Below are 24,242 nucleotides of genomic sequence, written 5' to 3'. Positions count from 1 at the left end.
TAGATGAGTCTGGAGGTCAGGAAGATTTGGGGTCTAGAGACATAAATTGTGACTGAGCATGATGAAAATTTGAGAATCATTATCACTGGCTTATTTAAGATCCCCCTTGGCAGATCTGAGACCTGAAGCCTAAACTTCTGCCTTCTTCTTTGTTCCATATCTGACTGAATCTAGATGACTTATTAAAACAGACTTGGCAGAAGTCAGCATGTTATTTGAGAATTGTCTTAATTTAAAATATATATATATATATACACACACATATATACACCTTACATGTAATATATTGTGTATATATAAATGTATTATACACATATAAAATGCATTCAAGGAAATAAATGAAGGCTAAATTCAGTAAGAGAAAATCCTGAATATATTAATAAAAGAAGCCTTATAGTAATCTTTAAAAATCAGCAGTGTGTTCTCAAATGTAAAATTGTGCACGTGACCTCAGTTGCTCAGTAGTGTCCAACTCTCTGTAATCCCAGGGAATGCAACTCGCCAGGCTTCTCTGTCCATGGGATTGTCCCCAAGGCAAGAATACTGGTTGCCATGTCCTCCTCTGGGTCAAACCAGAGTCTCTTGCACTGGCAGGTAGATATTTTACCACTGAGCCACTGAGAAGCCCCGAACTATAAAAGAAAAGCCCTTAACTAGGCATAGTGTTGCATCTAAAGTTCAAACAGCATATCAGCCAGAGTGCCTTAGCTAACTTGAACCCTGGGAGATAGTTGAGTTCTCAAGAACTCAATATTAACTGTTCTCAAGTTCACATGTGGCTTTATAGAGTAAGCAAAATGCCACTAAAGTACACCTGGACTATGTAGTGACTCATGAGCCCAGGTGGGATGTTCCATTTGACTCCGATTGTTAGAGGAGGAGTGGCTATGTGCCTAAATAGCTGGGATGCTGAACAGGATCCTCCTGAAAGAGCTCCTATATTTCAAGTGGCAGGTCAGAGGAAAAGGGAGAGGAATCACAGAATAGCCTGTGAACTATTGTGGAGAAGGAAGGAGTACACCTGATGGTATATCTTCTGATTCAAAGGATTCAGAGCTGAAAGTCTTATTTAACAAGATAGTCTACAGGCCCACCTAGTTTTATTGCACTTCAGATACTCCATTATTTTATAAACTGAATGTTTGTGGCATCCCTGCAGCAAGCAAATCTATAGGCATTATTTTTCCAACAGTATTTGCTCACTTTTATCTCTCTGTCACATTTTGGTAATTCTGCAATATTTCAAACTTTTTCATGATTATATTTGTTATGCTGATCTGTGATTAGTGATCCTTGAAGTTAATATTGCAAAAAGATGACTATTTGCTGAAGGCTCAGATAATGGTTAGTAATTTTTAGCAATGAAGTATTATTTAATTATGATATGTACATTTTTTGACATAATGCTATTGTACATCTAATGGACTACAGTGTAGTATAAACATAACTTTTATGTACAGTGGGAAACCAAAAAATCCATATAACTCTCTTTACTGCAGTGATCTGGAACCAAAGCCACAGTATCTCTGAGGTATGCCTGTATTAGAAACCAAGTTTCAAGAAATCATGATAATTATTTGAGGATCACTATTACAGTGGCATTTTTGAAGAGTTAAACTGTTGGCAAAGGGGAATGTCTAATGTTGCACAGAATTGGGATAACTTGGGAGATCTTGGTTTTAGGATGCATAGTAGCACCACTAGATGGACAAATTCCTTTCCTGAGTTGCATTGCCTATTTTTTAAAATATTTTTTTTTCATTTATTTATTTTCAGCTGCATTGGGTCTTCCAGGCTTTACTCTAGTTGTGGCAAGCAGGGGCTACTCTCTAGTCGTGCTGTATGGGCTTCTCATTGCAATGGCTTCTCTTGTTGAAGTATGGGCTCTAGGATGTGCAGGCTTCAGTAGCTGTGGCATGTGGGCTCAATAGTTGTGGTGTGCGGGCTTAGTTGCTCCATGGCATGTTCGATCTTCCAGGAATAGGGATTGAACCCATGTCTCCTGCATTGGCAGGTGGGTTCTGAGTCACTAGGGAAGCCCCATGCTCTACTTTTGAAAAATTAAAACTGGAGGAAAGACTGAGGTAATACTGAGAGGGTAGTATGCTAAGTCACTTCAGTCGTGTCCGACTCTGTGTGACCCCATAGACGTCAGCCCACCGGGCTCCCCCGTCCCTGGGATTCTCCAGGCAAGAACACTGGAGTGGGTTGCCATTTCCTTCTCCAATGCATGAAAGCGAAAAGTGAAAGTGAAGTCGCTCAGTCATGTCCAACTCTTCGCGACCCCATGGACTGCAGCCCACCAGGCTCCTCCATCCATGGGATTCCCCAGGCAAGAGTGCTGGAGTGGGGTGCCACACTTATACATAGCCACTTATTTTATTTGATCTACATGAGAAAGCTGTGAGCTGAGCAAGACAGATAAGAACATCCCTATTTTCCAAATGAGACAGCGACACAGTCACTAAGTGATGGAGAAAGGACTCAATGCAGGGGAATCATTTACAGCTCATGTCAAGCAAAAGCATGTCAGTCCCCCAACCAACTTCACAAAACAAGCATCAAGCATCCCAGGAAGCCGAAGCTGCTGTCAATTGCCCTTCTCCTCTTCAGCCATGGATGTATTTAAACAGAGTAATAATAAAACAAACTGGCAGCTGACACACTCGTAGAGCCAGCTCTGGGGCCCCCTCAGAAGAAAACTTTTTTCTGGATAGATCTCATCATTTCTCTTTTTTATTTTTCATTTGCTGTCTATTTTAAAGTTTAGTTTAAAGGAAACATTTTAAAATTTTAAAAAAATTGGGGTGAACTGAACCAGATTGTAAGCACAGACCTGCTTTGAGCAACATGCAAATTAAAAAAAAAATTTGTTTTAATTCTGACTTCTTGGTATCTGCATGATGTGATCCCAAACACCCGATCCCTCAGACACTCCGTAGCAGGCTCTTCCCCACATCCAGACCCTGAGTCCTCAGTCACCTGGCAAGAGGAGTGGGAACTCGTTATGTATACTATTAAATATTTATATACTTATACTATTAAAAACAGAATATGCTAATAAAAACAATATTGTTGTTGTTCAGTCATTAAATCATCTGATTCTTTCCAAATCCGTGGACTGCAGCACCCCAGACTTCTCTGTCCTTCAATATCTCCCAGTTTCTCAAATTCCTGTCCATTGGGTCAATGATGCCATGCAATCATCTCATACTCTGTCACCCCCTTCTCCTGTCCTCAGTCTTTCCCAGCATCAGGGTCTTTTCCAATGAGTTGGCTCTGTGCATCAAGTGGCCAGAATGTTGGAGCTTCAGCATCAGTCCTTCTAATGAAAATTCAGGGTTGATTTCCTTTAGGATTGACTGGTTTGATCTCTTTGCTATCCAAGGGACTCTCAAGAGTCTTCTTTAGCACCACAGTTCGAAAGCATCAATTCTTCAGTGCTCAGCTTTCTTTATGGTCCAACTCTCACATCCATACATGACTACTAGAAAAACCCATCTAGCTTTGACTAGATGGACCTTTGTTGGCACAGTGATGTCTCTGCTTATTGGCAATCATTTATTGACATCCTAGTACATCACAGTCATTAATACACAGTCCCCACGGATGCTGGGGGATATGACTGTTCACATTTTAAAATCAGCAAGTAGCTTATCTAGGGACAGACAGGTTTCAACTGGCTGGTTCTAAAACAAACCTTTCATCTGCATTGCCCTCGTCCCCCTGAACCTCAGGCTTCCAAAGACAGGGTCGCTGCGCTTACATCTGAGGGAGACAGATTGAATTTCCATTGCTTTAAAGGCACAACCTAAATTGCTTCCTACCAGAATGACAGCTGGATTAGCACAGACACATCTCCTTGAATTCTTAGAGAGTCAGCAGGGAGGTAGATCCTGCAAAGGTTCCCAAGACCTGAGCTCACTGGTGGCTGCCCTGTCCCTCAACTCTCAAAACCACCTTCATTACTTCATCTGTAGAACAGCAACTCTGGGAGATGCACTGCCCATTCTCTTGCCTTGCTGTAGACCCAAGTGTGTAAATGAATGAAGAAAAGTGCTTGTCCGTTGAAAAACTCCCTGCATGTGGGATTGCATGTGGGAAACAGTGGAAACAGTGAGAGACTATTTTTCTGGGCTCCAAAATCACTGCAGATGGTGACTGCAGCCATGAAATTAAAAGACACTTGCTCCTTGGAAGAAAAGCTATGACCAACCTAGACAGCATATTAAAAAGCGGAGACATTACTTTGCCAACAAAGATCCGTCTAGTCAAAGCTATGGTTTTTCCAGTGGTCATGTATGGATGTGAGAGTTAGACTATAAAGAAAGCTGAGTGCCAAAGAATTGATGCTTTTGAACTGTGGTGCTGAAGAACACTCTTGAGAGTCTCTTGGAATGCAAGGAGATCCAACCAGTCAATTCTAAAGGAAATGAGTCCTGAATATTCATTGGAAGGACTGATGGTGAAGCTGAAACTCCAATACTTTGGCTGGCTGATGCAAAGAACCGACTCGTTGGAAAAGACTGACCCTGATGCTGGGAAAGACTGAAGGCAGGAGGAGAAGGGGACGACAGAGGATGCGATGGTTGGATGGCATCACTGATGCTCTGGACGTGAGTTTGAGTAGGCTCCAGGAGTTGGTGATGGACAGGGAAGCCTGGCGTGCTACAATCCATGGGTTTGCAAAGAGTCGGACATGACTGAGCAACTGAACTGAGCTGAACTGATGTGGGATTACTGTGATTTTTTATTTTTCTCATTTAAAAGGGAATGTTTTGAGAATTTTCGGTATCTCTATAGTCAGCCACGGTAAAACCTGCTCAAGGAGTTTACTTACCTCTCCCTCCTAGTAACTATGCAGCAAAGGGAACTGTAATCAATTTGTGAGGCAGAAGCTGCAAAGGATCACGTTTTCACTAAATCATGGAGAGGGGCTGATTCTGCTGATGCTGCCAATATGTGCCAAATGTGTCTCTCAGCTTGCTCTCTTGGTAACAGGTGTTCACAGGGTGGCAAGGATGGAGAGCAGGCCTCCCCGCACTTTGCCTGTCTTTCACTTGTCAAGAGTTTTGACAGGCCTTTTGCAGTTCTCTGTCACAGAGTTCCAAGCATGGCTGCACAGTACGCAGCTTAAAGTGGCCCTGAGTCAGGAACTTGGAGAATCCGCCCTTAGAGGTTCTATTTAATGACATGCCTGGATGTGAGCGTGGGCAGCCCTTCTTCTTGGCATGTGTCTGCTTCATTCATCCTCCTGATGGGCAGCACACAGGTCTAAAGTTTGTTCCACTGGTGACGGGGCTTTGCTCTAGGCAGCATATCAGACTAGGTTTGTGTGCCAGTTTGAGATCTAAAATATCCCTTTTCCTTGCTGTCATGTATCCAGTCTATAACATTTCCTTATATCACAGTCCCTTGTTAAAGTGTCTGTCTCTCCTAGTCGACTCTCAGCTTTCTTTGATCAGGGACCCTACAGTATTCCTGGCATACCTAGCAGTGCCTGACATGTAACAAAGACTAATAAGTATGTATCAGACTGAATCTTAATACAGTGCATCCAAGGAACCTGAAAATGGTAATTCCCCTGAGGGAAATGAGGCCAGACTTCTTCTAGCTATCAAAACTGTCTTATGGACTCTGTGGGAGAGGGAGAGGGAGAGGGAGGGAAGATTTGGGAGAATGTCATTGAAACATGTAAAATATCATGTATGAAACGAGATGCCAGTCCAGGTTCGATGCACGATACTGGATGCTTGGGGCTAGTGCACTGGGACGACCCAGAGGGATGGTATGGGGAGGGAGGAGGGAGGAGGGTTCAGGATGGGGAACACATGTATACCTGTGGCGGGTTCATTATGATATTTGGCAAAACTAATACAATTATGTAGAGTTTAAAAATAAAATTAAAATAAAATAAAAAACTGTTTTGGCGATAACGGCCAAAATCTAGGGCTTTCACCAATACTGGCTTCTAGTCCCAGGCTTAATGGCTATTTCTATAGTTGGCCATTATAATGTTGAAATCAACTGGGTTTTATTGTGTCCATTCAGCTTCATATACAGGGTAGCCACTATTAAAAAATACATATTTGTGTGTGTGTGTGTGTTAGTCACTCAGTCATGTGTGACTCTTTCCAACCCCATGGACTGTAGCCTGCCAAGCTCCTCTGTCTATGGAATGTTCCAGGCAAGAATATTGGAGTGGGTTGCCATTTCATTTTCTAGGGGCTCTTTCCAATCCAGGGATCAAACCTGGTTCTCCTGCAATGCAGGCAGATTCTTTACTGTCTGAGCCACCAGAGAAGTCCATATATATATATATATATATAGTTTTGTACCTCTAGGTACAGGACAGAATGTGCATTTTTTAATTGGTCTCCTTTGCCTACTCACTGATGGCATGTTTTCTTTTGCTGAAATGTGTTATTATTCTAGACACAGTCTGCATATCATAACATGTTTAATTTAATTCACATCATTAAATCAGTATTATGCAGGGTGAAACTGAAGGAGGGATTTTCCTATTTGGGTTCTTGGGAAATAGAAAGTAACTACACATACACAAACATCACCACCACCGACAACCTCCATCCTTCCTTGACTTCCCATGTTTCTATTGAACCCCTGAGTAGTTGTACAGGCTAGGAGAGGGTAATCACATTTCATGCTTCAGGGTGTGATCTGATCACAAGGGGGTCAGGAAGGACCTCTCCCCTCCTCTGTGGAATTGTTTGGTTGGCCAGGTGCACTAATTGGGGTGAAGGGTTGCTAAATTCCTGGGAAGCATCAGGCATTTGCAGCTTCAGAATTCTAAGCAGTGAACTTGCAGGAGCAATGGTTTGGTCTTTCTGCGGCAGATTCACAGGATCACTGAACTGGGTGCTACTGCAATTTTCCCTTGGTTTCCCACTCCTTCATCTTTGTCATTTGGAATCAAAGAATACATCTCTTCCTTTATGCAAAGAGAGAACTTTAATGCTAAAAGGGAATTTAGAAATTATCTGGTCTGATTTTCTGAATTTACGGAGAGTAACATTTATGTTCTAAAAGGTTAAGTCACTTTCTCAAGAGCACAGTAGGAGCTGATGACAGAACTGAGCTTAGAACCTAAGTGTCCAGATGTTCCTTCCACTACTTTACAGCTGAGATCTGTTCTAGACACATCAGCCAGGTTCAGGTACACTGGTGGTGGTTTATTCGCTAAGCTGTGTCCAATTCTTGGTGACCCCATGGACTATAGCCTGCCAGGCTCCTCTGTCCATGGGGTTCTCCAGGCAAGAATCCTGGAGTGGGTTGCCATTTCCTTCGTAAGGGGATTTTCCCCACTCAGGGATTGAACCTGGGTCTTCTGCATTGCAGGCAGATTCTTCACCAGCTAAACTACCAGGGAAGCCCTATTAACTACACTGGTGATTCTTAAATGTAAGCACTTATTTGAATCACCCAGTTCAGTTCAGTTCAGTCACTCAGTCGAATCCGACTCTGCGACCCCATGAATCACAAAACACCAGGCCTCCCTGTCCATCACCAACACCCGGAGTTCACTCAAACTCATGTCCATCTAGTCAATGATGCCATCCAGCCATCTCATCCTCTGTCGTCCCCTTCTCCTCCTGCCCCCAATCCCTCCCAGCATCAGGGTCTTTTCCAGTGAGTCAACTCTTCACATGAGGTGGCCAAAGTATTGGAGATTCAGCTTCAGCATCAGTCCTTCCAATGAACACCCAGGACTGATCTCATTTAGGATGGACTGGTTGGATCTCCTTGCAGTCCAAGGGACTCTCAAGAGTCTTCTCCAACACTACAGTTCAAAAGCATCAATTCTTTGGTGCTCAGCCTTCTTCAAAGTCCAACTCTCACATCCATACATGACCACTGGAAAAACCATAGCCTTGACTAGATGGACCTTTGTTGGCAAAGTAATATCTCTGCTTTTCAATGTACTGTCTAGGTTGGTCATAACTTTCCTTCCAAGGAGTAAGCGTCTTTTAATTTCATGGCTGCAGTCACCATCTGCAGTGATTTTGGAGCCCCCCAAAATAAAGTCTGACACTGTTTCCACTGTTTCCCTATCTATTTCCCATGAAGTGATGGGACCAGATGAGATGATCTTCGTTTTCTGAATGTTGAGCTTTAAGCCAACTTTTTCACTCTCCACTTTCACTTTCATCAAGAGGCTTTTTAGTTCCCCTTCACTTTCTGCCATAAGGGTAGTGTCATCTGCATATCTAACGTTATTGATATTTCTCCTGGCAATCTTGATTCCAGCTTGTGCTTCTTCTAGCCCAGCATTTCTCATGATGTACTGTGCTGCTGCTGCCAAGCCACTTCAGTTGTGTGCGACTCTGTGTGACCCGATAGATGGCAGCCACCAGGCTCCTCCATCCATGGGATTTTCCAGGCAAGAGTACTGTAGTAGGGTACTATTACCTGTGCATATAAGTTAAATAAGCAGGGTGACAATATACAGCCGTGACAAACTCCTTTTCCTATTTGGAACCAGTCTGTTGTTCCATGTCCAGTTCTAACCGTTGCTTCCTGACCTGCATATAGGTTTCTCAAGAGGTAGGTCAGGTGGTTTGGTATTCCCATCTCTCTTTCAGAATTTTCCACAGGGTATTGTGATCCACACAGTCAAAGGCTTTGTCATAGTCAATAAAGCAGAAATAGATGTTTTTCTGGAACTCTCTTGCTTTTTCCATGATCTGGCAGATGTTGGTAATTTGATCTCTGGTTCCTCTGCCTTTTCTAAAGCCAGCTTGAATATCTGGAAGTTCATGGTTCACGTATTGCTGAAGCCTGGCTTGGAGAATTCTGAGCATTACTTTACTACCGTGTGAGATGAGTGCAATTGTGCGGTAGTTTGAGCATTCTTTGGCATTGCCTTTCTTTGGGATTGGAATGAAAAGTGACCTTTTCCAGTCCTGTGGCCACTGCTGAGTTTTCCAAATTTGCTGGGATATTGAGTGCAGCACTTGCACAGCATCATCTTTTAGGATTTGAAATAGCTCAACTGGAATTCCATCACCTCCACTAGCTTTGTTCATAGAAATGTTTTCTAAGGCCCACTTGACTTCACATTCCAGGATGTCTGGCTCTAGGTCAGTGATCACACCATCGTGATTATCTGGGTCGTGAAGATCTTTTTTGTACAGTTCTTCTGTGTATTCTTGCCACCTATTCTTAATATCTTCTGCTTCTGTTAGGTCCATACCATTTCTATCCTTTATTGAGCCCATCTTTGCATGAAATGTTCCCTTGGTAGCTCTAATTTTCTTGAAGAGATCTCTAATCTTTCCCATTCTGTTGTTTTCCTCTATTTCTTTGCATTGATCGCTGAGGAAGGCTTTCTTCTCTCTCCTTGCTATTCTTGGAACTCTGCATTCAGATGCTTATATCTTTCCTTTTCTCCTTTGGTTTTCACTTCTCTTCTTTTCACAGCTATTTGTAAGGCCTCCCCAGACAGCCATTTTGCTTTTTTGCATTTCTTTTCCATGGGGATTGTCTTGATCCCTGTCTCCTGTACAGTGTCATGAAACTCTGTCCATAGTTCACCAGGCACTCTGTCTATCAGATCTAGTCCCTTAAATCTATTTCTCACTTCCACTGTATAATCATAAGGGATTTGATTTAGGTCATACCTGAATGGCCTAGTGGTTTTCCCTACTTTCTTCAATTTAAGTCTGAATTTGGCAATAAGGAATTCATGATCTGAGCCACAGTCAGCTCCCGGTCTTGTTTTTGCTGACTGTATAGAGCTTCTCCATCTTTGGCTCCAAAGAATATAATCAATCTGATTTCAGTGTGGACCATCTGGTGATGTCCATGTGTAGAGTCTTCTCTTGTGTTGTTGGAAGAGAGTGTTTGTTATGACCAGTGTGTTCTCTTGGTAAAACTCTATAAGCTTTTGCCCTGCTTCATTCTATACTCCAAGGCCAAATTTGCCTGTTACTCGGTGTTTCTTGACTTCCTACTTTTGCATTCCAGTCCCCTATAATGAAAAGGACATCTTTTTTGGGTGTGAGTTCTAAAAAGTCTTGTAGTTCTTCGTAGAACCATTAAACTTCGGCTTCTTTAGCGTTATTGGTTGGGGCATAGACTTGGATTACTGTGATATTGAATGGTTTGCCTTGGAAAGAAAGGAACAGAGATCATTCTGTTGTTTTTGAGATTGCACCCAAGTACTGCATTTCGGACTCTTTTGTTGACCATGATGGCAACTCCATTTCTTCCAAGGGATTCCTGCCCACAGTAATCTGAGTTAAATTCACCCATTCCAGTCCATTTTAGTTTGCTGATTCCTAGAATGTCAACATTCACTCTTGCCATCTCCTGTTTGACCACTTCCAATTTGCCTTGATTCATGGACCTAACATTCCAGGTTCCTATGCAATATTGCTCTTTACAGCATTGGACCTTGCTTTTATCACCAGTCACATCCACAGCTGGGTATTGTTTTTGCTCTGGCTCCATCCCTTCATTCTTTCTGGAGTTATTTCTCCACTGATCTCCAGTAGCATATTGGGCACTTACCAACCTGGGGAGTTCCTCTTTCAGTATCCTATCATTTTGCCTTTTCATACTGTTCATGGAGTTCTCAAGGCCAGATTACTGAAGTGGTTTGCCATTTCCTTCTCCAGTGGACCACATTCTGTTAGACCTCTCCACCATGACCCTCCTGTCTTGAGTGGCCCCACACGACATGCCTTAGTTTCACTGAATTAGACAAGGCTGTGGTCCATGTGATCAGATTGGCTAGTTTTCTGTGATGATAGTTTCAGTGTGTCTGCCCTCTGATGCCCTCTTGCAATACCTACAATCTTACTTGGGTTTCTCTTAACTTGGATGTGAGGTATCTCTTCACAGCTGCTACAGCAAAGCGCAGCCGCTGCTCCTTACCTTGGACGAGGGTTATCTCCTCACCGGCCGTCCCTCCTGGCCTTGGATGTGGAGTAGCTCCTCTCAGCCCTCCTGTGCCCATGCAGCTGCCACTCCTTGGATGTGGGGCTGCTCTTCTCGGCTGCCTCCCCTTATCTCGGGCGTGTGGTAGCTCCTCTCAGCCACCGCCCTGACACAGAGAGTGTGTTAAATCACCCAGAGAGTGTATTACATTACAGATTGGTGGGCTCCAACTCCAGAGTTCTTGAGTCAGTAGTAGCTCTGGCATGGGAATAAGAATCTGCATTTCTAATGAGTTCTTGGAATGCTGATGCTGCTGGACCAGGGATCCCACTCCAGGTAAGAAGCACTGAAATACACTAAAGTTGTCAAATACAACAGATGTTTTTCTTTCCTTACTCCTTTGTTCAGCCCTTTATTCACTTCTTCATCAGATATTTATTGAACACCAACTGAGTGCCTGGCATGTTTGCTGCTGTGGCTGGGAATAGGAAACAAGAAGGTTAAAAAAAGGCATAATCCTCTTCTTGAAGAGTTCACAATTGGTAGAAAGGGACAAATGCATAAATAATTACTGAGCGGTATTTTAAGTACAGTGATAGAAGTCTGCCCGAAGTCTAACAGTTGTGCATCCCTGAAAGTAATGACAACATAGGGACTTTTCAGGGATGGCTTTACCAGAGAGGTGACATTTGGGTTGGGCTATGAAAGACAGGCAGGATTTCTTCACAAAAGGAAGATTATAGGCTGAAGGGAGAGAACATACAAAGGCATGGAGAATGGCATTTTTAGGAAGAGCTGAGTAAAGTGGCAGGAACATGGAAGGAGGGGCTGTGGTACAAAATCCAGAGAGTGGAGATAAAATAAAGATGGAGAGTTATGGCGGGTGAAATAACAAAGGCATCCCATGCAATAACATTCATTGTGTGTGTAGCAGAGATACTGAAGGGTTTTAAGGGGAGACATTGTATGACTACACTAGCTATAGCGTGGAGGGCAGATGAGAAGGGTTTCCAGAAAGCAAGGAGAAATGAAAAATCTACTATGGTGATGTACATGAGAAAAGATGTTAGGTGATCCAAAACAATAGCAATGGAAATGGATGCGAAAGAGCTGTAAAGAGTTAAAATAATCAGGACTTATGAAAAGAAGAGAAAAATGATAAAGATGCTCATAAATAATTCCACAATCTCTAGCTTCTCTGATTAGATGGAAATGCTATTAATGGAGATAGGAAAAAGAAGAGCACAAGTAGGTGAAAGCTAAGTTCATTTGGGCAAGTTGGGACAAAGAGTCAGACACAACTGAGTGACTTTCACTTTCTCTTAGCCAAGCTACTATTGGTTCATCACTTGAGGTGTTGGGGAAATTCTTACCTGCTCTGCATCCTTGAGGTCCTCAAGCATCTCATCTTTAAAACAGGGTTGCTGAGAAAGGAATAAATGATACCTACAAAGTATTTAGTTTGCATAATGCTTGGCACATAAAAAGGGTGCTGTAATTTTTTAAAATAGATTTAACAGTGGAACAATTTTACTAGAAAACAAAATATAGATTATCCAAGAAAACCACCAATAAAAGAACAAATGAAGACTGTAACTATGAAGACAAATGCTTTTCAGGTGGTCCCTTCTTGTTCTTCCCAAGTGCCCAGAATAGGATGTCTGTTTGGTCTAGTGTCCCACCTACTTTTGTTACTAAACTCAGGTTTGGTTGCTCACTTCTCAGAACCTGTTAACTGAGGGGAAAGTGTCAATAGAAAGGAAAGGTGCTTTATTCAAAAAAGCTGGCAACCTGGGGAGAAGGCAGACTCATGTCTGGAGATCAACTCTGAAAATTCTGTTCAGCCATAGTAATTTTCAAAGGGAGAAAAGAAAAACAACCTCATTTAATCATTAAGGTAGGCGGTCAGATTCTTCATCATTTCTCCATTGCGTGCAGGCCTGCTGATTTCTCTTGACCTTCTTTTGAATGCTCTCTTGCCTGCTTGGTCAGCCTGCAAATTTGCTAAGGGGGGAAGCTGGGGATAGAGAGTTAGTCATTTTTTAACTACTTAATTTTTCATTCTTGTTCCTTTTAATCCAGGAAAGGATTCAACAGGTTAGGCAGGACATTGTGTATATTCACTAGAGAAGAAGACAGGAGTTAGATTAAATGTTATCAGCTGACGTCATTTTTATAATTAACATTTTGGAGAAGCAGAAATTGGCTAACAGGAAAGGGGCAAATCAGAATCATTCTGAGACTAGAGGTGAAGGTCCATCTTCTGTAACTTCTTTATTTGTTGTTGTTGACATTGTTGTTCATTTGTTCAGTTGCTAAGTTGTGTTCTACTCTTTGCAACCCCATGGACCGCAACTTTATGCTGACATAGGGTGCTATATGGAGAAGGCAATGGCACCCCACTCCAGTACTCTTGCCTGGAAAACCCCATGGACGGAGGAGCCTGGTGGGCTGCAGTCCATGGGGTCGCGAAGAGTTGGACACAACTGAGTGACTTCACTTTCACTTTTCACTTTCATGCATTGGAGAAGGAAATGACAACCCACTCTAGTGTTCTTGCCTGGAGAATCCCAGGGATGGGGGAGCCTGTGGGCTGCCGTCTATGGGGTCACACAAAGTCAGACACAACTGAAGTGACTTAGCAGCAGGGTGCTATATGTCACTCTGTGTCAGAGTAGAAGATACTGACATGGTTTTGTAGCATCTGTTTGGTGACAGTTTGAGTTGCCTTTGTGGGCAGAGCAAGCTACAATTATTCTAATTCTCACAAAGATATAGATTGTTATGAGCAAGAGTGTTAATACCATTTTTCATCGGACACTGAGTCTATGACTCTCTTATCATTAACTGCTTGAGCCTACTCTTTTGTGACTCTGGGAGGCCTTTGTTCTCGGGGGGAGGGGACCATGGGGTTCTGCTTAGTTCCCTCTATGACTATGATACTGCAAAACACTTCTGATTCCTTGTATTCAAACTTCCTTGTATTCAGGGAAGTTGTATTCCTTTATGATTCCTTGTATGTAACAGATTATCACAAACTTGACAACTTAAATTTATTATCTCATTTCACAGCATAACTGGATACTCTGCTTAGGGTCTCACTGGGCTGAAACCAAGGTTTGGCTGGGGTTGCAGTTCTTCATTCTCACAGGGCCCTCTTCTAAGCTCATAGGGGATTCACAGGATTCATTGCCTTCCAGTTGCAGAAGTGAGGGAGGGCTTCATTTCCCTTTGAGTTGTTAGTCATTCCTAGTCACATGACCTCCACAGGAAATTCTCACTATGGATGTTTGTTTTCTTCCAGCCTGTTGACTCCCCCTCCTGCTTTTAATCTCTGTTTTCTCAGGTCTCTAACCTCTGGATCAAGATATAATGGGCTCATGTGATTTAGTGCATCTGGATAATCTCCTTATCTTCAGATCAAATTGATCTGGAACCTTAATTACATCTGCAAATTTCCTTCACAGCCATACCTAGAACGATGTTTGAATAACTAGGAGAAGGTGTGTGTATACCCAGGGGTTGGGAGCCTTGGGGGGGTCCATCTGAAGAATTCTGTCAACCACACTCCTGAAGCCCCTGCAAATTCAGTCACAAGACTGAGCAAGTGCTTTTAGTGGCATTGTTGCATTTAACACTCTCCCTTCTGGCCATTTCTCTACATTTACATTTGAATGACAAGTTGTTGAATAGCTCAAAGGCCAAGAGACATGCATTTAGAAGAGTGACAAATTTTTTTCCCCATGCTCTTAGGATACCTCTGAATGGTGTGTAATTATAGGTCTCTCACCTCTCTTTGCCCCTGATACCTAAATAATCATTGGGTCAAGGCAAGGATTTATCTGTCATTTAAAAGAGAGGAAAAAAAAAAAAAAAAAGAAGAAGAAGGTTTCAACTCAAAATTGCTTACTATTCCTCACTTCAAGATTTGAGAAGTGTTGGTTTCATCAACTTCCTGGCAATAAATCAGTTGAGGCCAAGCCTGGTTTGAGGGGGTTCTTGAACATAAGCTTGCCCTGAACATATATTTAATTTTGGAGCAATATATTTCATGCTGTCAAATCAAGTGGCATCATTCAAGAGGCCCCTAATTCAGACACAGTCAGGCTGAGAAATGAGTAATAAAAAAGGAGCAAGGGGCAAATGCTAGTTGAGGGTGGGAGTGAAGCACAAATCACAGCTGAAATGCTTAACCTCTAAGGCTGCCAGCAACAGCTGTCTCTGCAATGGCTTCTGTCAGGTGAAACTCCAGAACTGTTTAGGTTGGTCTGCATTTGGCATACAGCAGTGCTGCAAGCAACAGCTGTCCATTAATTCACCTAGGGAAAAAAGAGACCCCTACCTCTCCCCCCAGTACACAAGATCCCAAGGATCAGTCTATATTCAGGTCCTTTAATATGTTGTTAGCTGTTCACTGGTTTCTAGACTAGTCAGTGCAATACACAAAGGAAATAAGAGACGGTACAGTCATTTCTTGATCATCTGGAGATATCAAAGTTTACACCATGTTAAGTTTGTCCTAATAGGTATTTTAGACACCATGAAAAATACCAGTGTTGACACATTTTGATCTGCATTCCAAGGAAAACTCTAAGTGTGTTTTTAAATTGCCTGTTTTTGTACTTTTTTTCCTTTCTTTGTGAAAGGAAAAAATAAACTCTCATTTCCATACTGCAAAGATTCTAAAACCCATCATAATTAAGCTGGTGTTCTTAAATTGTTGTTATTGTTCACTTGCTAAGTTATGCCCACTTTTCACGACCCAGAGGACTGTAGCCTACCAGGCCCCTCTGTCCATGGGATTTCCCAGGCAAGAATACTGGATTGGTTGCCATTTCCTTCTGCAAGGAATCTTCCCGATCCAGGGATTGAACCTGTCTCTTGCATTGGTAGGGAGATTCTTCACTGCTAAGTCAATCAGGGATCCTTTGATTCTTGAGCTTCTTTGTCCTGCTCACCCAAGGAAAGAGAAGATAATATAGGGGCACTAAATGCACTTCATCCCTGAGAAAAGAGAGGGTAATACAGGAACACTAAATGCACCTCCTACTTTGCAGAACTAAGGCAATGTCTCTTTTCCCTCTGAAGATTCATCCCTAAAACAAACCATGGCCTCTAATTTAGCACTGACAGAAGTGAAAGCAAATTCAAACAATTTTAACTACAAATTCTAAGCTATTTTGGGGAGGGGATGGAGGGAGATTATCCCTAACTGCCTTTAGATATGGCAGAACAGTACTTTGCTCACACCTAGTTAAGTGAGTCCAAGTTCAGTTCAGTTGCTCAGTCGTGTCCCACTTTGCAGCGGGACGACTGCAGCAACGACAACCCCAACGACTGCAGCACTCCAGGCCATCACCAACACCCAGAGCTTGCTCAAACTCATATCCATCAAGTCAGTGATGCCATCCAACCATCTCATCCTCTGTCTTCCCCTTCTCCTTCTGCTTTCAATCTTTCCCAGCATCAAGGTCTTTTCCAATGAGTTGGTTCTTCCCATCAGCCAGCCAAAGTGTTGGAGTTTCAGCTTCAGCATCAGTCCTTCCAATGAATATTCAGGACTCATTTCCTTTAGGATTGACTGGTTGGATCTCCTTAGTCCAAGGGACTCTCAAGAGTCTTCTCCAACACCACAGTTCAAAAGCATCAATTCTTCAGTGCTCAGCTTTCTTCATAGTCCAATCCTCACATCCATACATGACTACTGGAAAAACCATAGCTTTGACTAGACAGACCTTTGTTGGCAAAGTAATGTCTCTGCTTTTTCATATGCTGTCTAGGTTGGTCATAGCTTTTCTTCCAAGGAGCGTCTTTTAATTTCATGACAGCAGTCACCATCTGCAGTGATATTTGAGCCCCCAAAAATAAAAGTCTGTCATTGTTTCCATTGTTTCCCCATCTGTTTCCCATAAAGTGATGGGACTGGATGCCATGATCTTAATTTTCTGAATGTTGAGTTTTTTTAAGTCTCCTTTTTCATTGTCCTCTTTCACTTTCATCAAGAGCCTCTTAAGTTCTTCCTCACTTTCTGCCCTAAGCGTGGTGTCATGTGTGTATCTGAGGTTATTGATATTTCTCCCAGCAATCTTGATTCCAGCTTGTGCTTCATCCAGACCAGTGTTTCTCATGATATACTCTGCATATAAGTTAAATAAGCAGGGTGACAACATATAGCCTTGACATACTCCTTTCTTGATTTGGAATCAGTCTGCCAAACCTAATTTGGCAGTATACTTTGGGCAAGTTTATTTGGAAAAAGCTTTTATTTGATTAAAGATTCATACTGGTATGAATCCTGAGAAACATGCTAAAATTATAATATATACATTTAAGAGTTATGTTATGTATCCAGGAAGTCAAGCCAAGATGAGCAAACTGTAATTTGGTTTTAAAACTAAGAAAATGTTAGGACTGAAGCTTTCCTTCAACAGAATGGGTTACCTTTTAAAGAAGGCAGTAACTTGTCTTCATGGGTATTTTAGTGGATTATCGTGTGTCATGGGGGGCTTGCCTGGTGACTCAGTGGTAAAGAATCTACCTGCCAGTGCAGGATATGTGGGTTCAATCCCTGGGTTGGGAAGATCCCCTGGAGAAGGAAATAGCAACCCGCTCCAGTATTGTTGCCTGGGAAATCCCATGGACAGAGAAGCCTGGTGGGCTACAGTCAGTCAGACATGGCTTAGCAAATGAACATACACATGTCATGCGTCCTCAAGGAAGTCCCCTGCTTTGGCTCCCCTTCTAAGTTAAAACTTCTGTATTCACTAACATCACATAACTGAATTTAATATTTCACTTAAATATTTTATATTGAAAAACCTTCTCAGTTGGATAGATATATAATCACTCATGCCATGAACTCTAGTGTAGACAATGCAAGAGACTTATTGTCATTTGTGAGGCTTAATAGACTTGTATACTTATATACAATATCAAAAAAATAGCCCTAAAAGGTATCTACTTATTCAACCTACCATCCAAAATGTAGACATTGTGATTCACAGTTGAGTTGAAGAGTATTTGTCTGCTCTGAAAAAATAGCTACACACAACTTTAGAAACCACAGTATTGCAGAAAAAAAAATTAAAAACCTAGTAGGAAGCAGACTTCTCTCAGGCATAAAGTGTCTAATTTTCAGTCTTTATCTCAAAAGCAACTGAGTTTCATCACAGAAACTTTTCCAGTGCTTATGAGAAAAGAACAAAACACACATACACACACACACACACAAAACTACAAAAGATTTTGAATTTCTCTCAAGTATTTTGGTACTTAAGCTTTTTATTTTATGCTGATTTTTATGCTTATCCAATTGTTTCATAAAGGTAATTCTTGCTTCCTGGGAACAATCCTAGTTCTGAAAGACAAGAACAAGTCCAAACACCATCGCTGAATGACCCTGGGCATATCACTAGGACTCTGTTTTTTAATGTTCACTTACCACCAATGACATAACCTCCTCAGAGTAGCTGGTAAACTCTCAAAAGGTCATGGATCTGACAATGCTTTGGGAAGTATGAGCAGTATGCACATACATGTTTTATGTATTTCTGTGTATTATATGATACCTACCCAGGATAGTAGGTGCTGACCCAATTATAGGAAAAGTATGATAAAAAGAACTATTGAAAATAACTTTAGCTAACTTTCCCATTTGGTTTATCACTTCCTCTCTCTCTATATATATTTACAATTATACCCTCCTTCCTCAAATAAGACACAGAACCTCTTCTCTTTTCTCAGGGATTTATTGGTCCCTGTGGAGCCTGCGAAGAATGCCATAAACAGTCATTGACCATGAATGACAATCCATGTTTGTCTTTTCAGTCATGTCGTATCTGCCGGACTGAAGTCTGTCAATGTCCACATTTCTGTCCAGAACGCTTATAAGTGCCATTCTTCCTGTGTGTGTCACGGGGACGTGGAGGGATGACAAATTCACTGGTGGCACTTTCATCCAGTGCGGAAGGCCTTCCCTTTGGGGTCTGACAGGATGACCACACCCCAGCAAGCAATGCCTAGGGGGGAAATAAACAAAACAGTACTTGATGTGCTAGGAAAGTACCAAGTGCTTTCATATATGGCAACTCTAATCCTTGAAGATTTCTTATAGAAGAGTGAAGCTCAGAAAAGGAAAGTTGAAAGAAAAAAATTTTTACTTTCCCTATGCAAAAAAGTAATTGATCTAAGCAATCTAGTTAAGACAATAAGAGACATGAAAAATTAAAATTCTACTCACTCAATTGATCTAAAGAGCTAAAAGAATCACCACATTTTACCAGAAGACATCTTGACCATCACTTAGTATCCTTACAAGTAATAACTATGGGGTCACAATAGGCAGAAGACCTCATACGTGCGCTTTGAACCCATGTCTACAGTTTACCTTCAAAGGCAAAGGTCAGGTGCCCTCACTCAGTCTTTCTCCACAACCTAGAAAAGAAGCATGGGTTTTGGTGACACATAAACCCGGGATCAAAGACTGGCTGTGTGTCACATCCTGGATGTCTGACTTAAGACATATTTACTTCTCTGTGTCTGGGTTTGTCAACAGGAAAATGGGACTACCATGCTCATACCTATTTCTAATAGCTCTCAATAGGATTAAAAAGATTGAGGCTCGAGTTCTCCAGAAAAAAAAAATACACACACACACACACACACACACACACACACACACACACACACACACACACACACACACACACACACACACACACACACACACACACACACACACACACACACACACACACACACACACACACACACACACACACACACACACACACACAGTGTTATTTAAGAAAAAACAAAGCAAAGAAAGTATCCCAGCAACTACTTCTTCCCACACACACACACACACACACACACACACACACACACACACACACAGTGTTATTTAAGAAAAAACAAAGCAAAGAAAGTATCCCAGCAACTACTTCTTCCCTCCCCGCGCGTCTTACTGGAGGGGATGCCTGCGGCCACGTGACCAACCCAGGTGCCTCGCCCCCCGCCCCCCCACGCCCCACGTGTCTGATCTCCGATCTCCTCTTCTCCCTCTCCCTCTCCCCCGGCCCAAGGGTGGTGCCCAGACTCTCACTGATGCCGAAGATCATCTGCGCAATAGTCCCAGGACCCGGGGGATATCCCAGCTTCATGGGCTTCCGCGCCATCCAGTACACATACCCGCCTGCCCCTATCAGCCCCGACCCGGAGAGCACGCGACAGCTCCAGCAGTTATTAAATAGAGGGGCTTGCGCTGGAGAGGCTGGCGCTCCGGGTGCAGTGACCTGTGCGGGCTTAGGGGTGGAGGTGGTCTCAGGGGGCGCAACGAACTTGACCGGCTCCAGGGGCTGTGAAACGAAGGAACCCATATTAAGAAAATGAGCCTCAGCCCCAAGTCGGGTCCCGTGAACTGACGTAAAAGATGTGCCCGGAAGTAGCGCCGGCGCGCTGCACCGGAAGCTGCCTGAGGGCCACTGGGAAATGTAGTTTCTTCTGCCCCTGGGAGGGAAAGGAATGAGGAAGGGCCTGCTGTCCTGGTGTGGTGTGTGGCTAAAACTTTGGCCATTCCAGAGGCATGTTTTTGTTGTTGTTTAATCCCTCCCAGTCATTTTAAGAATTTAACCAACTCCCTAAATGCCTTGAAATCTAAGTCTCCATAGAGGAAAAGTCTGCGTTTCTCAGTATCCTAATAGGAAAGATGAGGCCTCGGGTGTGTCACTTCACGTGACTGTAAGTGTTTGACTTAAAAAGAATTAAGTAGTGTATGCCTAACTTTATGCTGGACACTTTGCTAAGCGATTATCTGCAGTATGACATTCACTATTCTCAACCCAACAGGGTTATCAGTTTCCCAATATATGACAAAACTGTTAGGTAACATAGCCGTGGTTGACCCAGTGTCTGTGAGGAGATAGAATCAGATTTCTTAAATGCTACAAAATGTGAAGGGACAACACAGATATAAGACAGTTATTCAAAACGGATCTGAATAATCTCCGTAAATACTTTAAATTTCTCTATAGCATTTTTCATCCCATCTTTTCTTCAGGGAGGGTTGGGCACATATTTCTTGTGCTGGATTGTTTGCAGAGGATTATTGATAGAAAGACATTTAGAGTTCAGAGGCTGTTTTTGATAGAAGAGATGGACAAAAGCAGGATTAACTTCAGGTTTGAATTTTTCTGATATACAGTGGCTTAAAAATTAACATGATAAAAAAGAAAATTTACTATTCCTTCTTCTAAAACAGGATGTGATTTTGGGAAGGCTAGAAAAAAGGCAAAAATAAAAATAGGGTGTGTGTGGGTATGTGTTAGTTGCTTAGTCATGTGCAACTTTGTGACCCCATGGACTGTAGGCGACCAGACTTCTCTGTCCATGGAATTCTCCAGGTAAGAGTACTAGAGCAGATTGCCATTTCCTTCTTCAGGGGATCTTCCTGACCAAGGAATTGAACTCAAATCTCCTGCCTTGCAGGCAGATTCTTTACCCTCTGAGCTACCATGGACATAGAAAGACATAAAGACAGATATTTAACAAAAGGAAGGGTCTTTGAAATTAAGTAGCAGATAACCTAGTATTCCTTTTCTCTCCAAAGAGAATACTTTGTTAAATATTTGTCAGTTTTTCTGTCTATGTTTATGTGTTGAATAGTTGAAAGACAAAGGTTTTGGAAATTTGGGATCTGTACCTGGCTCTGTCACTATGAGTCAGGCATATGACATGGAAACCATTATTCTCTCCACCTGTAGTTACCTCATGTTTGACACTTGAAATAGGTAATATATAATTTCTTTCCTAACTTTAAAATTCTATTATTTATTAGTAATCTCTCTTTAGTTAGCATTGTATTAAGTGCTGTACCAAATGAATTAATAGTATTTTATTTAGAAATTCATAGTTTATGGCTGGTGCTTCTTGCTATGCCCCAATAAAATATTCTTATAGCACATTTAAATTCTCCTTATATATGTGGAAAATCATTATTTAGCAGTGGTTACCAAACATTTTGATTACAATCCTCTATGGATTGAAAAAGACTGAGCCCACAAGATAATTTATATATGCCTGTTTATGATTTATAAGTTATATATTAATGTGTTACTTTATGGGCTTCCTTGGTGGTTCAGTGGTAAAGAATCTGCCTGCAAAGCAGGAGCTGGAAGAGCAGTGGGTTCACTCCCTGGGTCAGGAAGATCCCCTGGAGGAGGGCATGGCAATCCAACCCAGTATTCTTGCCTAGAGAATCCCCATGGACAGAGGAGCCTGAAGGCTACAGTCCACAGGGCCTCACAAAGTCAGACATGACTGAAGTTACTTAGCATAGCACAGTACATGCTACTTTATGTACTATGCGTGCATGCTAAGTATCTTCAGTTGTGTCTGACTCTTTGCCACCCTGTGGACTGTAGCTTGCCAGGCTCCTCTGCCCATGGGATTCTCCAGGCAAGAATACTGGAGTGGGTTGTCATGCCTTTCTCCAAGGGATCTTCCCAACCCAGGGATTGAACCTGTGTTCCTGTGGTTCCTGCATTGCAGGCAGATTCTTTACACCTGAACCACCAGCCAGAGAAGCCCTTATATACTATAAAATAGCATATTAATATATAATTTATAAATCATAAATAGGTATACATAAATTCTGAGAAAAGAAGCCAAGTGAAAGGCAAGGAAGAAAGGAAAAATACACCAAAATGAAAGGAGAGTTTCAGAGAACAGCAAGGAGAGATAAGAAAGCCTTCTTAAGTGAACAACACAAAGAAATAGAGGAAAACAATAGAATGGGAATGACTAGAAATCCCTTCAAGAAAATTGGAGATAGCAAGGGAATATTACATGTAAGGATAGACACAATAAAGGACAGAATGGCAAGGGCCTAACAGAATCAGAAGAGATTAAGAAGTGCCAAGAATACCCAGAAGTGCTGTACAAAAAAGTCTTAATGACCCAGGTAATCACAGTGGTGTGGTCACTTACCTAGAGCCAGATATCCTGGATGTGAAGTCAAGTGGGAAGGCATTACTATAAACAAAATTAGTGGAGATGACGAAATTTCAACTGAGTTATTTAAAATCCTAGAAGATGATGCTGTTAAAGTGCTGCATGCAGTAAATCAGCATATTTGAAAAACTCAGCAATGGCTACAGGATTGAAAATGGTTAGTTTTCATTCTAATCCCAAAGAAGTGAAGTGAAGTCGCTCAGTCGTGTCTGACTCTTTGCGACACCATGGATTGTAGCCTACCAGGCTCTTACGTCCATGGGATTTTCCAGGCAAGAATACTGGAGTGGGTTGCCATTTCCTTCTCTAGGAAATCCCAAAGAAGGGCAGTGCAAAAGAATGTTTAAACTACTTTGCAGTTGCACTCAGTTCACATGCTAGTAAGCTTATGCTCATTATCCTTCAAGGTAGGCTTCAACAGTTCATGAACTGAAAACATTGTTATGTCCAAGCTGGATTTATAAAAAGGCAATGGAACCAGAGAGAAAATTGCCAACATTTGTTGGATCATAGAGAAAGCATAGGAATTCCAGAAAAACATCTACTTCACTTCATTGATTATGTTAAAGCCTTTGACTGTGTGGATCACAACAAACTGTGGAAAATTCTTAAAGAGGTGGGAATACCAGACTACTTTACTTGCCTCTTGAGAAATCTATATCCAGGTCAAGAAGCAACAGTTAGAACCAGACGTGGAACAACCAACTGGTTCCAAATCAGGAAAGGAATACGCCAAGGCTATATATTGTCACCCTGCTTTTTAAACTTATATGCAAAGTACATCATGCAAAATTCCAGGCTGGATGAGTCATTAACTGGAATCAAGATTGCCAGGAGAAATACAAAAAACCTGAAATATGCAGATAACACCACCCTAATGGCAGAAAGCAAAGAGGAATTAGCCTTTTGATGAAGGTGAAAGAACAGAGTGAAAAAGCTGGCTTAAAACTCAACATGCAAAAAATGAAGATCATAGCATCTGGTTCTATCACTTAATGGTAAATGGAAGAGGAAAAATTGGAAGCCATGACAGAGTGTATTTTCTTGGGCTCCAAAATTATGGTGATTGTAACCATGAAGTTAAAAGATGATTGCTCTTTGGAAGGAAAGCTATGACATAGACAGCTTATTAAAAAGAAGAGACATCACTTTGCTGACAAAGGCCCATACAGTTAAAATTGTGACTTTCCAGTAGTCATGTGTGGATATGAGAGTTGGACATTAAAGAAGACTGAGTGCTGAAGAATTGATGCTTTCGAATTGTGATGCTAGAGAAGACTCTTGAGAGTCCATTGAACTGCAGGGTGATCAAACCAGTCAATCCTAAAGGA

The 24,242-nt window shown here is 42.0% G+C and overlaps 1 protein-coding gene across 3 annotated transcripts; it reads right to left on the bottom strand.

Moving 5' to 3' along the window:
* Positions 1 to 18,631: 18,631 nt before the first annotated feature.
* Positions 18,632 to 20,326, bottom strand: DMAC1 (distal membrane arm assembly component 1). 3 transcript variants are annotated; one of them, XM_019965968.2, is made up of 3 exons: positions 20,006 to 20,326; positions 19,289 to 19,335; positions 18,744 to 18,920 (listed from the first exon to the last, which is right to left on the bottom strand). In XM_019965968.2, the coding sequence occupies exons 1-2, from the start codon at positions 20,277 to 20,279 to the stop codon at positions 19,304 to 19,306; spliced, it is 306 nt and encodes a 101-aa protein (XP_019821527.1). In that variant the 5' UTR covers positions 20,280 to 20,326; the 3' UTR covers positions 18,744 to 18,920; positions 19,289 to 19,303. The 3 variants fall into 3 exon arrangements, with proteins under 3 accessions (XP_019821526.1, XP_070650648.1, XP_019821527.1); XM_019965967.2 differs by lacking the exon at positions 19,289 to 19,335 and having other exon boundaries at positions 18,632 to 18,920; XM_070794547.1 differs by lacking the exon at positions 19,289 to 19,335 and having other exon boundaries at positions 18,632 to 18,920; positions 20,092 to 20,326.
* Positions 20,327 to 24,242: the final 3,916 nt, after the last annotated feature.

This window comes from Bos indicus, chromosome 8, assembly GCF_029378745.1.
Source record: "Bos indicus isolate NIAB-ARS_2022 breed Sahiwal x Tharparkar chromosome 8, NIAB-ARS_B.indTharparkar_mat_pri_1.0, whole genome shotgun sequence".
NCBI classification, from domain to species: Eukaryota; Metazoa; Chordata; class Mammalia; order Artiodactyla; family Bovidae; genus Bos; species Bos indicus.
Note: the sequence above shows the minus strand (reverse complement) of the source record. Positions and strands in the feature narration are given on the sequence as shown.

Excerpts from the sequence above, each read along its gene's own strand:
- DMAC1 (XM_070794547.1), bottom strand. The coding sequence starts at position 20,279 with ATGGGTTCCTTCGTTTCACAGCCCCTGGAGCCGGTCAAGTTCGTTGCG. Across the intron at positions 18,921-20,091 it reads GGGCTGATAGGGGCAGGCGG|GCATTGCTTGCTGGGGTGTG; the intron begins GTATGTGTACTG and ends TTTCCCCCCTAG.